Below are 13,539 nucleotides of genomic sequence, written 5' to 3'. Positions count from 1 at the left end.
TTCATTCTGCTGGGTTTGTGGCTGTATGCCGCTGATAACCCTAGGTGCCTAGGAACCGAAAGATTTCATTTGGATATTTTTCTGATATTATTGAGTTGAGTCTACCCTCGTTTTAGATCATTCCCAATGGGGGAATATTTTGTAGATGACTTTGAAACCCCAGCTTTAAAATTTTTTACCAGAATTGGTACTTTGAGCCAGGGAATAATGGCATTGATAATTTTTTAAAAAATTATATTGGACTTTGGAATGTATTTTTTGGTTTTTTAACAGATTAAGTTTTAAGGTAAGTATTGCTTTGTTTCTGCTTTTAAAGATGGGGAAAGCATTTCCTTTTACAAGTACATGCCAGCTGATAGTCGAGGAGGGCTGGCCTTGGCTTAGAAGCAGCACGTGACTCTACATTGCAGTGTTTGTGCTTGGCGTTTAATTCTATATTTCAAATTCAGCAGTGGCAGTCTTGAATTTCTAGTGCGCAGCTACACCTTGACTGTTAGGAATTCAGTGGTCTGGCAGCTGAAGCAAGAGGGAAGCAGGCCAGGCTCTGAAAGCCAGAGAGCAGCCACTTGGTCCTCGCGTGTCACTCACTCCCTGGAGGGCTGTGCCTCCTACTTTGTGGATGACCTAAAAGTATGGCCATCTTTTTCCAGACTCTCGACAGAGCCACACTTTTTAAGCTGGGCATAATGATAGAATTAGGAAGTATTAAGAGTTGGAAGAATTATGAAGTTGAGATAACTGTTAAAAGGCCATTTAATTAAAATAGACGTAAGGCCTAATAGCCTGAGTGTCTCTGTGTAGTACAGCCCAGCAGAGAAAATGACATTAGTATTGACAGCCCTGGGTCATCAAGGAAGGGTAAGTCATTTTTAATGAATGCTTTACCCATTGTAGATACTTGGAAGATTCGCTTAACGTGAGTGTTCTGGATAATCAGGGTTTGTAGAGTGAAATTGTCCTTTCCCATGCTGTTAAACTGCTTAATTTTAGAGGTTCCCATGTTGATTCCTTTGCAGTCAATATAGTCTTTTTTTTTCTTCTTTTTTTTTTTTTGAGACGGAGTCTCGCTCTGTCGCCCGGGCTGGAGTGCAGTGGCCGGATCTCAGCTCACTGCAAGCTCCACCTCCCGGGTTCACGCCATTCTCCTGCCTCAGCCTCCCGAGTAGCTGGGACTACAGGCGCCCGCCTCATCACCCGGCTAGTTTTTTGTATTTTTTAGTAGAGACGGGGTTTCACCGTGTTAGCCAGGATGGTCTAGATTTCTTGACCTCGTGATTCGCCCGCCTCGGCCTCCCAAAGTGCTGGGATTACAGGCTTGAGCCACCGCGCCCGGCCAATATAGTCTTTTTTAAGGGGATTTTTGTCTTGTTTCTTACTTATAAAGGAATATTTAGTAATATTCTGATTTTGTTTGGGAAACTTTTAAAAAAATTATCCTTTGATTGGCTTAAAAGGTAGAAGTCAAAAATGTCCAACTAAGCTTGTTACCAGACTTTTAAACAATCATTTTTATCTTAGGTAGCTCAAGCGTATTTCTCTTGTGAGCAGTTCTGTAATAAAGAAGGACTTCATTACAATTCAGATAATGCTCACTTACTGTACAGTATGCTGTCAGCAGTCTGCTCTGGGATTGTGTGTGAATGTTATTACATATATCCCCATGGAGGGTGTGGTCATCCAGCAACAAGCAAAACGTTCAGCCCCTGGTAGACTGTGTTGGAAAAAATTATTTTGGGTTCCATCCATCTGTCACTCAGATTGTGTCTCAGTTCTTCTTTGCTTGCTCTACTTCTCTACCATCATACTCGGACTACATAATCTAAAGTCAAACAGAATGATAAGTTGGCTTATATAGCAAAAGTGGTTAGATTTATAGAGCCCTTTAACATTGCCTATATCCCCTGATGAGTTAGCCCCACTCTGTAATTTTGCTGTCTGTTGAGACTTTCAGGTGAATCTCAAGACTTCTTCAATTCTTTGTTCCCGAGCCCTTTCTTAGATACCAGTTGCATTTAGTCTGAAGTCCTTCTAATAGGGAGTTTTGCTTTGTAGTATTGTGAGGGCTGCAGCGATTCCAAGTGTTTAATATGCTTATAGAGTAGGTCTAGGCACCAAGGAGATTTTAACCATATCCTCCAGGCTGTTCATTTTCCTGTCCAGAATGTTTTCGAGCTGTATCTCAGTGGGGTTGGGTACCATGTTTCAGGAAAAATACGCAATTATAAATATTATTATGAACACAACTTGGTAAATACAGTGGGCCTTACCCTTGCAAAAGTGACATAGAAAAAGAGTGCCCATGTTTGAAATGTGGTAGTTACACTTGCCTTCTTAACACACTCATCACTGGAATTGGTAGTTAAGTAATAGCTTACTTATTCCCTGCTCCCTTTCCCAAATAGATAAGATTAGATACACTGCCTTGATTTAGTTGATTTTGGAATAGCTTGGCTACCTCTCTGGAAGTCACTTCAGGTATATTCATAGAAGTGGAATCAGCACAGTTCAGCACCACATGCTTAAGTTAGTACATTGTTAACCTGACCTGTTATTTTTCTGTTTACAGCAAGGATACATTCGTTTATACACCAAACACCTGTCCTGTGGGCTGTGTGCCTGAGGACTTGCTCACTTCTTTTGGATAAGCTGTGCCCAGCTCCAGGCTCCTTTCATTTCTGTAACATTTTAGTTAAATTCTCTCTGAGATATTTGAAGTGCTTTAATCATTTGGCTCCATCATACCCAAATATGTGCACAGCAGATTCATATACTCCCTATGTTTTTATGTTTGGAGTTCATGATGAGCAAAAGTTGGTGTTTTAATTATATCCAAAGACCTCTGTGTTTTGACCAAGTCCCCAAACTAAAAATTGGCAAGGATTTAGGTAGAGTGAATTTAGAGAACATAGGACATGTTTTTGTACTGACTTTGAAAAATTTGACTTTGTTTCATTTTTTGCCCACTTCTCCAAGGGGGAGAATGTATTTAAAAGTATTGATGCTTCTTTCCTATCATTGATAAGATAGTTTATAGAGGAAGAGATGTAGAATGATCTGAATGTGTGCCTGTATTAATCACCAGGAGTTTCTGCAGGTCGGGGTGAAAGCTGAGAGTGGGTGTTTTTAACTAACCCTAGGTTATGTTGATGCTGGGGGTCCTCAGTGGGACCATACTTTGAGGATCAAGGAGTAAGTCTCTACTTTCACTCGTCACTAATATGGACCTCAGAGTTTAACAGTCATTTCACACTTCTGATTTCCCTTGGTAACCTAATCAGCCAAAGTAAAGAAAACACCAATTTGCTTTTTCCTGTAACAACAGTTAACAAAACAAAAATTTTATTATGAAAGAAGATAATATCTCAGAAACTGTTTGCACCAAAACAAGAGTGTACTTTACTTACAGTATATCTAGCTTGGCAAGAGTGTTATTTACTTGTTGCTTTTTGCTGTATTTGTTTATATTCAGTGATTATTAGTATTCATTAATTCAGTAAATATTTGAGTACCTACAATGTGCCAGACACTGAAGATACAGTACGAGACAAGATTGGCAAAAATTTCTGCTTCAATGGAGATGGATAAACAAATGAGTAAGAGACACGTGTGCACACACAATATGTGTCATACACAGTCATGGACTGCATAATGTTTCGGTCAGCAGTAGACCACATATATGACAGTGGTCTCATAAGATGAGAGTACTCGATTTTACTGCACATTTTTTGTGGTGTAGATAGCACACACATACCACCGTGCTCCCGTTGCCTCAGTATTCAGTGCAGTACTGTGCTGTGCAGGTGTGTAGCCTAGGAGCAGTTGGCTCTGCTGGACAGCCTAGGTCTGCAGTAGGCTCACCACGTGAACTCTATGATGTTTGCATGATGACAGAAGTGCCTTTGTCAGAATGTGTCCTTGTCGTGAAACAATGCATGACTCTGCATGTTTCAGATGATAAGTGCTAAGGAGCCAACACATGGGTGGGAGTTAGGGAGTCTTTGGGGCAGGTGTACAATTTAAAATCTGGTGTCAAGGAAAATCTCACTGGGAAGGTGTATTTGTGGAGTGGGGAGGGAAGGACGAAATGCAGAGGACCCGAATTTGGGTTGTTCCCAGTGTGTGTAGGGACTGGCATGTTGTCCCGTGTGGATGTAGCAGTAAGCAAAGGAGAGAACAGAAAGACTGGAGGCCAGAGGCACTGAACAGCCAGATTTTCTACAGCTTTTTAGTCCATGGTGAGCAGCTTATTTTTTGATCTAATGAGAATTTGTTAGGTTTTGAACTAAAAAGTACCATACCTTGATGTATATTTTTAAAAGATGGCTATGGCTGTTGGGTTGAGAACAGACTGCTCAGTGGGGCAAGAGCTAGAAGGAACTGCCAGCTGTGACATTAGTGTAGGCGAGGAGAGTGCTGACTTGCACTGGGGAGCTGATAACAGACTTGATGAGGGGCGATGGGTCTGGAGAGGGATTTTAGCCTCCATTTTGAAGCTAGAGGGGACGTGGTGGGTGGGCTGGAGGAAACAAGATGACCAAAGTTTTTAGCTGAAGAAGAGTGAAGGTGGCAATTACTGAGCTGGAGATTCCTCAAAAGGAGCGTGTTTGGAAGTGTAGATCAGGAACTCAGTTTTGTGTACGTCTGAGTAATGAACTGATGGGATTCTGATTAGCAAGTTTCCCCCATGGGTAAATCATCTTTTTAGCTCATTTTGTTAATAATGATTTTTCAGACACAGATGGTATAGGTAGAATCAGGCTCACATCTTCCATTAATGCAATTGCGAAGACGTGTGTGCATTGTGTTATTATTAGTAAGTTGCTAAAACTAGTTTCATTTTGGAGAAAGAGCATTTTTAAATATCTTCTAGTATTGCTTTGAGGATCCAGTTTAAGTAGAACATGTGAAGGGGAGGTCACAATGTCTGGCACATAGTTCAATAAAAGTTAGTTTCTTTCTCATCTTTAATTAAAGAGTGTTAAAATCTTATTTTGTAGGAAAAAGCAAAAGTATGAATGAGGATACATTGAATTCTATTTTAACTTAGACAGCAAGACCTGGCTAAGAGCCACCAACTGTTTTGTCCTATTTTGTTCAGTTCTTTGCATGGCTATTTCTGTGCTCTACCATGGGGTTGCACCCCTAAAACACACTGGCCTAGCATGATGTGTGTGCTGGCTTGCCAGCCAAGTGGCCCAAAGCTCCTCTTGAGTGCACTGCAGTACAGCCACTTGACCTGCACTTGAACATAGTCCTGTGAGATGCCAGCTGCCATGACCAAGCAGTATTCCCACTCTTCTGCACTCTGGCAAGGCTTTCCTGGAACATCCCCATGCCCACATCTTTACCTGGTAACTCACTAAAGCCATTCTTGACTCAAGCAGGTGCCCTTCATTGATCACAGAATCTACCTTTGATTTCATCAGGCCAGATTCACAAACAGAATGGGAGTGCTTTATCTATACCTTCGAGAGAATGGAGAGTGAAATAACTGGAAACACTGGGTTATTACAGCTTAATTTCATCCAAGCTTGGTGTCTTTACCAAAGATGGTTGGGGAAAGAGAAGGGAGATTCATCTTATTCAGGCAGTGATTTGCTCAGAATTTTACAAGCCATACCCTGTACAGACCTATTTGAATTCTACTGTGGGTTTATTGAACCAATGTTGGAACAACTTTGCAAAACAGACCAGGCCAGTTAGGTACAGCTTCATGAGTTGGCAGGTAGCAGCAGCCCGTGTCTTCCCTAAGCTGACATTCCCTGCCCAAAACACTTCTGTGAAAAGTACAGGATAAACAACTCAGAGAATACAGTGTAAGATACCCGCAGAAATATAGTACTTCTTTCTAGAATTTTACAGACTGTCCATGTTTGTCCCTTGCCATATAGCAATCACTATTATTAGTGCTGTACTTAATTATTTATCTTGATTTCTAATTGTTAATGCTTCCCCCCCATATTGTGTGACATTTGTAATTAATAAAAATCACTTAACGATGAATTGGTGAGCAGTTCATGTTTGTGTTTTTACTTAATACTTAAAAGGGGGCACATTTTTAGGGGTGGATGATTTGGGGTCTTTTGTGAGTGGGACGCTATCGGCTCAAGTCACATTTAGTACTATTGGACAGTGGTTTTCTTAATGTGGGCAGGAAGTCCAAGAATTTGAAATGGTTATATTTAAACCTGACCTTTTGAATGGTGCACTGGTAATCCCTGGGGATTGCAGTTTGACCCTGCAGGCCCTGTACACAGAAAGGGTTTCTGTGTTTCATCTGTGCCATTACTTCTGTCTTGTCTTTTGTAAACATTTAATTGGAGGTGATTATCAAAATCACTAAAATGGAGTAACTCACCTCTCTTCTTGTCTGTTTTCTGGCGATGTCGGTAGTGAGGAGTGGAATAACTAGAAGGGAGCGGCAGGGCAGCAGCCTGGCCCGAGGGAAGGAAGGGTGCCCTTGACACATTGGGCGGGTTTGGCAGTTTAACTGTGACTGACTTTGTTTTTTCTGTTACACATTGAGAGGAAAACTAAATGTGATTTTTCCATAAAAATGCTGATACGAATGTCCAAAACGTTTCTATGTTAAATAGTCTTTTACATTTTTATGCATATAGGTTACAACCTGCCATATTCATTCATCCAGTGATGATGAAATTGACTTTAAAGAAACGGGTTTCTCACAGGATTCTTCTTTGCAGCAAGTGAGTCACGCCTAAAGCTTTGCTTTTTGTTTTTATTTTAAATGCTTAGTTTAGTTGCCTTTTATGAATCAGCTTCAGAGTCAGATTATGTATTAGAATGTGATTTGGGGTTACTTATTAGTTAGGCCAAAGCATTTAAAATAGGAAGTGCTGGGTACATGAAAGATAGATTTATATTGATTATGTTTCAAGGGATTGTTCCATACCTGATAACAGTGATGAGTCAAGTACATTTTCAGAAAATTTGAATGAACTGAATAGTTAAGGCATCTCACACATGCTTGTTACGCAGACCTTTACAGTAGTTGAGTTGTTGCTTAAAGATTTGTGTAGTAGAGATCTGCTGGTAAAAATAATAGAAATAAGACGTTTAAAATGTAAGTAAAAGTAAACTCTCACCATTACCCCTGATGTAAGTTCTATTATAGTTACATCTAAAGTAAATTTTTAGTTGAAGTAATTCATTGCAACCCCTCTCTGCCTGCCCCTGAATTTATCATCTCCCTCTATCACCTGCTTATAATCTTCGTGGGGTAAAGCCTCGATATGAATAATAAATGTACTCATTTATCATCCATTGTTAGTTCTTGGAGAAGTGACAAATGATTTTACTTCTCTACTAGGTATGGGAGTTAAAAACAGAAGCCCTTTTGCAGGCTCTCAGCTTTTCATATGGAGAAGTTGTCCTTAGCCAGGACCAGAATGCCTTGGCTTACATGTTGCTTTGGTGCAGCGATAGAATTGACGGGGATACCTTCCCACCCAGCATGGAATGTTGTTGCTTGGCTTCTTTTTTGTAGTCTCTAAGCTTCGACTTAGATGAAGCTTCACATGCTTATGCTGGCCCTATCTTTTGGCTTCCAAGTCTTACACCTGTCATACTCCAGTATTGGTTGAGCTAAAGCAATTGTTTGATTTTAGTACTAAGGCAGTTTGGCATTCATCTTTCCCGGATAGGTCTGAAGTGGAGCATTTCAGCATTTGGCTGGCTTCTCTGTTGATTCTTGACACTTCCTGCCCTTTGACAGCGGATTTCCAGAGGTTAGGGTCAGGAAGTAGCCAGTCCATAGGGGGCACTGTTGAGCAACAGTACCTTCTCAAAGAGTGGAGCTCTCACTGCTTCCTGCCTTGGCTTGCTATTAGGCTGCACTGGCCATGGCGGTGGCCCACCATGGCTCATTGTGAGCCCTCGTGCCTACAAGCATCCCTTTTCCCAGAGCACTCTGGGATTGTCCCAGGAAGCACCTTGACAATGGGCTCTCCCTACACTGAAGCACCTGTAGAGTACTGAAATAGTCCACCCAGTTGGCCGTAACCTGAGTGCTATACGTTGGTCCACCCCTAGAATGAAGCTTGATGATATCAAATGTGTATTATCAAGGTAATTTTGTACCTGTTGAAATACAGCTTTAAGAAAAAGAACACCTTACTAGTAATAATAATAAACTTGGAACTTCAGGCTGTCAATTTAGTCTAGATTTGGTTAAATTTAGGCATTTGGAAAGTGGATTCCTTTGTTTCTCACGATGTCTGGTACCAGGGTCATACCTGTTCTGGGGAGAGTTTCCTTACATTATTTTGTTTGACCGACAGCTCATGTGCATACGAAGCAATTTCATTCACAAAACTAACTTACAACAGCCCTTGCCAAGCTCTTAGTCTTGCGAAATTTACCCACTTCATATGAACCTTTCAGAGTGGAAGAATAATTACTCTTCTCTGATTGACAAGCTTCCAGTACATTTTTCTTTGCATGTTTAAACCAATCATGGATCATTTTGAAAATAAATGCACTCCAAAGCACTTCTTAAAATTTTGAGAATGCAAAAAAGTCTTGGTTAGTGAGTTTCATCATAGTCTCCATTAAGATCAGAATATTAGTTTGTAGACTTGAACTTCAAGTTCTTATTCACGTTTGAGGTTGGGCATCGTGTTGATAAAGTCCCCGAATGTAGAGAGCTCAGGGCAGATCATTTAACCAGGTAACCCAGCCATGTCACCGGTGGGGAGTGCCTCCAGGCATTTGTGCCTTGCCCATTTGTTTCTCCCTTTAGCCTCGTCTGGTCTCCTAAAGTCTAGTGTTTGACTCCCCACCTCCCTGATTCTGCCTTATAGAGGTTTGGAGGGTGAGGCCCCCATGGAATATCTGGAGAATTCAGACTGACTGCCACATATGGGCTCTGAAGCACTGATCTCATCATTTCCCACTACCTCACATCACATACGGGCGTGCTGGTCGACAATCAGGCCTCATTTAGTTGACCAGTAGTTTCTGTTGCCTGGGTGACATTACTGTTAAGAGATTTGCTTAATAAAGTGGTTGGCTCACTTCTCAGTGACTTGAACAGTTTCTGACTTTGGCCAGGATGACAGTACTAGGAAAGTGTGCTTTGTAAAAGTAATTATACAGCCATGTTGTGCTTTCCAGATATAGGTTTCTCAGAGTTCAAAGCACTTTTTACATACCTTTAAATATAATACAATAACAGTCTTCACTTACATATATTTGTAAGTGGTGGTAGCTTTATTAGTAAAAATGAGATTTGAAATGTGAAGTTCTTTGCTAGAAGCTGTAATAGACTTAGAACTAATAAGGATTACATTTGATCATTTTTCTTTTTTCTGTGCATTATTGCATGGAAGTTACTAGTGTCTGTGTCAGTTGCTATGTATCTCTCCAGATGGATTAATAGATAAATACATATTTGTATATGTATTCTGTATGTACACGTATGTATGTATACATTTGTATTTAGTATTTGTTTTCTATTTTTGAAGCATTTAAAATATAACAACATTTTGGGGAGTATTGCTTCCCCTTTACACCCAGGAGACTCACATTAGGATCACTGGAGGTATAAAAATTTTGAGAGAGCTAGCTGCGATGGCTTGCACCTGTAGTCTGGCTACTCTGGAGGCTGAGGTAGGAGGATTGCTAGGTGGTAGGAGTCTAGGAGTTTGAGTCCAGCCTGGGCAACGTAGCAAGACCCTGTCTCTTAAAAAAAAAAAAATTTTTTTTTTTTTTTGAGGGGAAAAATAAAACAATTGGGAGGGACCTTTTCCCTTGCATGACCAAATTTCTGATCTGTAGATAAACTCAGAGCATGGTTCATGCTGCTTACTCAACAGAATCACTTCATGGTTCTTTACCAGATCTTTGAAGTACTGAGCATCTGTTTGGCCTCATAAAAGATAAAGCTGCAATTCAGAGGAACTGATTTCTTTTTGATGTAATTAATATTAATGCTGGCTGTCATACTGTCCATTCATAGGCCCAGAACTCAGCCCAGCAGCCCAGGACTTGTCCCTACCCTTCTGCTTTCAGCCAGACCCCCATGCTCAGCCTTGGTTTGCACTCCATGCCCTACCAAGTGGCCATTCCACAGCCAGTCGCTTGCTGCTCCCTGCTCCCTACCCCCATGTGCTCATCTAATATCACCTCTGGGGGCAGGAAAGGGGACAGCATGGAAGTGGGAGTGAGCAGAGGGGCAGTGGGTATGCCATTGTCTTGCATGAGCGACAAGGGAGGTTTTGGGTTCTCTCTGTCTAGTCAAACTAGACATACAGAGCTTTTTTTCAGACCTAAGCAGTATAGCTACCTTCCAAAGCCTAATATAAGGTTTATTTTTAAAGTATCTGCAATAGTTATCCATGCCATAATTCCCTGTCACCAGAATAAGTAGTCAGGAATTAATGGTAGAGGCATTTCTGCAGTGTACATCTGCAAAGTGGAATCTGTAGGCTCTGCCCATTTGTGGAACCAAGGAGAAGGTGGTTTAATTCAGTCACAGCTGCCTCCTTCCCAGCAAGTGCCAGTGGGAGTGATGCCTTCAGTTGAGCCAACAGCCGCCTCTCTGCCCCCCATGGGCTCACCCTTAGAAAACGGCAGTCTCATCTGTATGTAGCTCTGGTCACCGTATTTATTGTTTGGGTTAGAATGAGGAGGTGGCACTAATTCGTCTTCATATGTTCTTTACTCCTTCTGATTAATGCGTAAGAACATACTTGCTGATTTCACTTGCTTCTTTGGGCCTGCTTGTTTTAAATTAGAATATCAACATTTTCCTGGGGTCCATTATAACACCGCCCCCCCTCCATTTTTCAACTGAAAACCCAAGCAGGTCTGGTACTCTCTAGATTTGGCGTAAGGAAACAGAACTGGCTCCTCTGTGGGTCTTCTAGTGTTAGAGACTTTTCAGAGTGATTTTGGATAAGTAGTCAAACATTTACCCTCTTCTTAAGGTAGGTAGGATAGAAATTATTTTCGTTTTATATTCTTCCCAGCCTCTAAGACTTAATTTTTTTTTAAAAGAAATGAAATGTCCCTGAACACTTTGTTCTTAGGATTATGCTTGTGTTCATTAGTCAGTTTTCCTCTGGTTTGCTGTAGTAGACTGGGGTGGAGGAGGTGGCAAGGAGGGAGGGGGTGGTCACCACTTGTTGGATCTTAGGATAAAGTTGGTTGTGTCCAGAGGTGACTGATACACCTTATAATTTCAGACTGTTCCGTGTGATGTGATCACTTCAAGCTAGGCTTAATCCAAACCTCTCTCTAAAGATAATTCACAGTAGAGGACGAGAGTGGTCACATAATGTTTCTTACAGTGACATGTGCATTAGAATGATTTGTAGACCAAATTTCAAACGGTTCCTTTTTTGGCAAATTGTGTCTGAAATTATTTGATTTTTCTTTTAGAAAAACACACCAACTTTTAAAGCCCTATGGCTATGTAAATAAGATGATTTCTGGAACACAAATGGGCAAATAGTATGTAGAATATCATTAGAATCATTATATCACTGTCACTGGTCCTGGGGTTGCCAGGCCTTTTCTGATTATCAGATGCAACAAATGACGTCCAATTTTATTGACCAGTTCGGCTTCAACGATGAGAAGTTTGCAGATCAAGATGACATTGGCAAGTGAGTATATTTTTCTGTTTTCACTCTTGCTCTTGCACGCCCTTGATCTTGGTAGATGTATATGTGATTCTGCGGGATGCTTAGTCTTGAGCATTTGTGAGTGGGAGGAACCTGCTGTCTCCACGGTGTTCCTCTAGTTCTAGCAGATTGACCCTGAGACTGGATAATTAGGACTTGAAATAACACTCCAGTGGCCTTGTGCGGTGGCTCACACCTGTAATCCCAGCACTTTGGGAGGCTGATGCAGGCAGATCACTTGAGGTCAGGAGTTCAAGACCAGCCTGGCCAATATGGCGAAACCCCATCTCTACCAAAAATATAAAAAATTAGCCAGTTGTGGTGGCGGGCACCTGTAATCCCAGCTACTTGGGAGGCTGAGGCAGGAGAATCACTTGAACACGGGAGGCAGAGGTTGTAGTAAGCTGAGATGTTGTGCCATTGCGTTCCAGCCTGGGCGACAGAGCAAAAAAAAAAACATCCCTGCAAGGAAAGAAGCAATTCACCTGTAGGGTTTCTCCTCTTTCTCAGAAGCCTGTTTTTATTAGATTGCACTTTTAGGAATTCAAGTCACCATTCTTAATTTTAGCTTTTAATGTTAAATAGTATTATCTAAAGTCCTTAATCCTGACCAGGCGCAGTGGCTTACACCTGTAATCCCAGCACTTTGGGAGGCCGAGGCAGGCAGATCACTTGAGGTCAGGAGTTCGAGACCAGCCCGGCCAATGTGGCAAACCCCGTCTCTACTAAAAATGCAAAAAAAATAGCCAGACTGGGTGTGTGTGCCTGTAGTCCAAGCTTCTGAGGAGGCTGAGGTGGGAGAATCACTTGAACTTGGGAGGCAGAGGTTGCACTGAGCCAGGATTGCACCACTGCACTCCGCTCTGGGCAACACAGGAAGACCCTGTCTCAATAACAATAACCGTAATAATAAAGTTATTAATCCCTGTGTTGTTAACTGGGGCATCACGTTCCAGTAGATGACCAGGTTGGCAGGAACAGCTCTGCCCTATGTGTATTCTCTTCTCTAGGTGACTCATCATAAGGTAGATTTGGGTTTTTTGCAAGAGCCAGACACTCTAACCACTCATTCTGCAGTCAGGGTAAGAAGCAGAGAAATGAGAATTATTGATACTGTACAGAATTAACAAGTAGAAAATGTGTAGGTGGTTAACAGAAATGAAAACAGGTGGTCTAGCATCTGACATTGGGATAGAAGATTTATAAACAAAATATTTTGAGATAGATATTATAGCTTATTGACACAGTTTAAGAAAAAATAGGAAGGCAGCTGGTATTTGAATATTGGATGACGACTGTCACAGGAGACACGATTATGCCATAGATACCCAGTATCTGCTATGGTCTTTGGAAGCAGTAAATCCTCAATAATTTGTTGAACCACAGCCAGTGGAGGCTGTTGTTTGTCACAAATTGCAGTTTGCAGTAGTGAGAAGCCAAAATATTTTTACAGCACACTCTTAATTGTGCTATAAACATGCCGTATGGGCACAGTGGAATGGAGGTGCCCCTGTAAATAGCAGCAGTTGAAGGCTATTACCTGCCTTGAGAATTGGTTCCTTTTAACCCAAAAAGAGCAAGAACACAAGATGTTCTGTCCATACCCCAGGAGCATTCTACTGAGGCCAGGATCCATGGCCTCACACCACACGCTGCAGGTCCCTGTTTGGTGTCTTGATGTTCATGTGCCTGGACTCTTGCTTCGTCTTCCTAGTTAGGATCTATAATCTCTTTACAGTCTGTATTGCATGCTTGGACTAATGATTGAGTAGAACAGATCTTTTAAGAATCATAAGATAGCCCCTCCTCCTCAAACTTAACGTTTAATAAGCAATGAATTCTTTTACTCCCCCCTTGCTTTTCTAGATGATACCTTGTTATATAGCATAAG

At 41.4% G+C, this 13,539-nt stretch overlaps 1 protein-coding gene across 15 annotated transcripts in view; it reads left to right on the top strand.

Moving 5' to 3' along the window:
- Positions 1-13,539, top strand: part of PPP6R3 (protein phosphatase 6 regulatory subunit 3) — a 159,894-nt gene that overhangs the window by 121,500 nt on the left and 24,855 nt on the right. For 9 of the 15 annotated variants that reach the window (XM_030918772.1, XM_030918775.1, XM_030918773.1 and 6 more), the window contains 2 exons: positions 6,621-6,707; positions 11,533-11,630. In XM_030918772.1, the coding sequence (XP_030774632.1) occupies positions 6,621-6,707; positions 11,533-11,630 (185 nt within the window). The remainder of the gene's footprint in view (positions 1-6,620; positions 6,708-11,532; positions 11,631-13,539) is intronic. The other 6 variants (XM_030918784.1, XM_030918779.1, XM_030918780.1 and 3 more) reach the window with 4 other exon arrangements.

This window comes from Rhinopithecus roxellana, chromosome 15 (assembly GCF_007565055.1).
Source record: "Rhinopithecus roxellana isolate Shanxi Qingling chromosome 15, ASM756505v1, whole genome shotgun sequence".
NCBI lineage: Eukaryota > Metazoa > Chordata > Mammalia > Primates > Cercopithecidae > Rhinopithecus > Rhinopithecus roxellana.
This window is presented reverse-complemented; position numbering and strand designations above follow the sequence as displayed.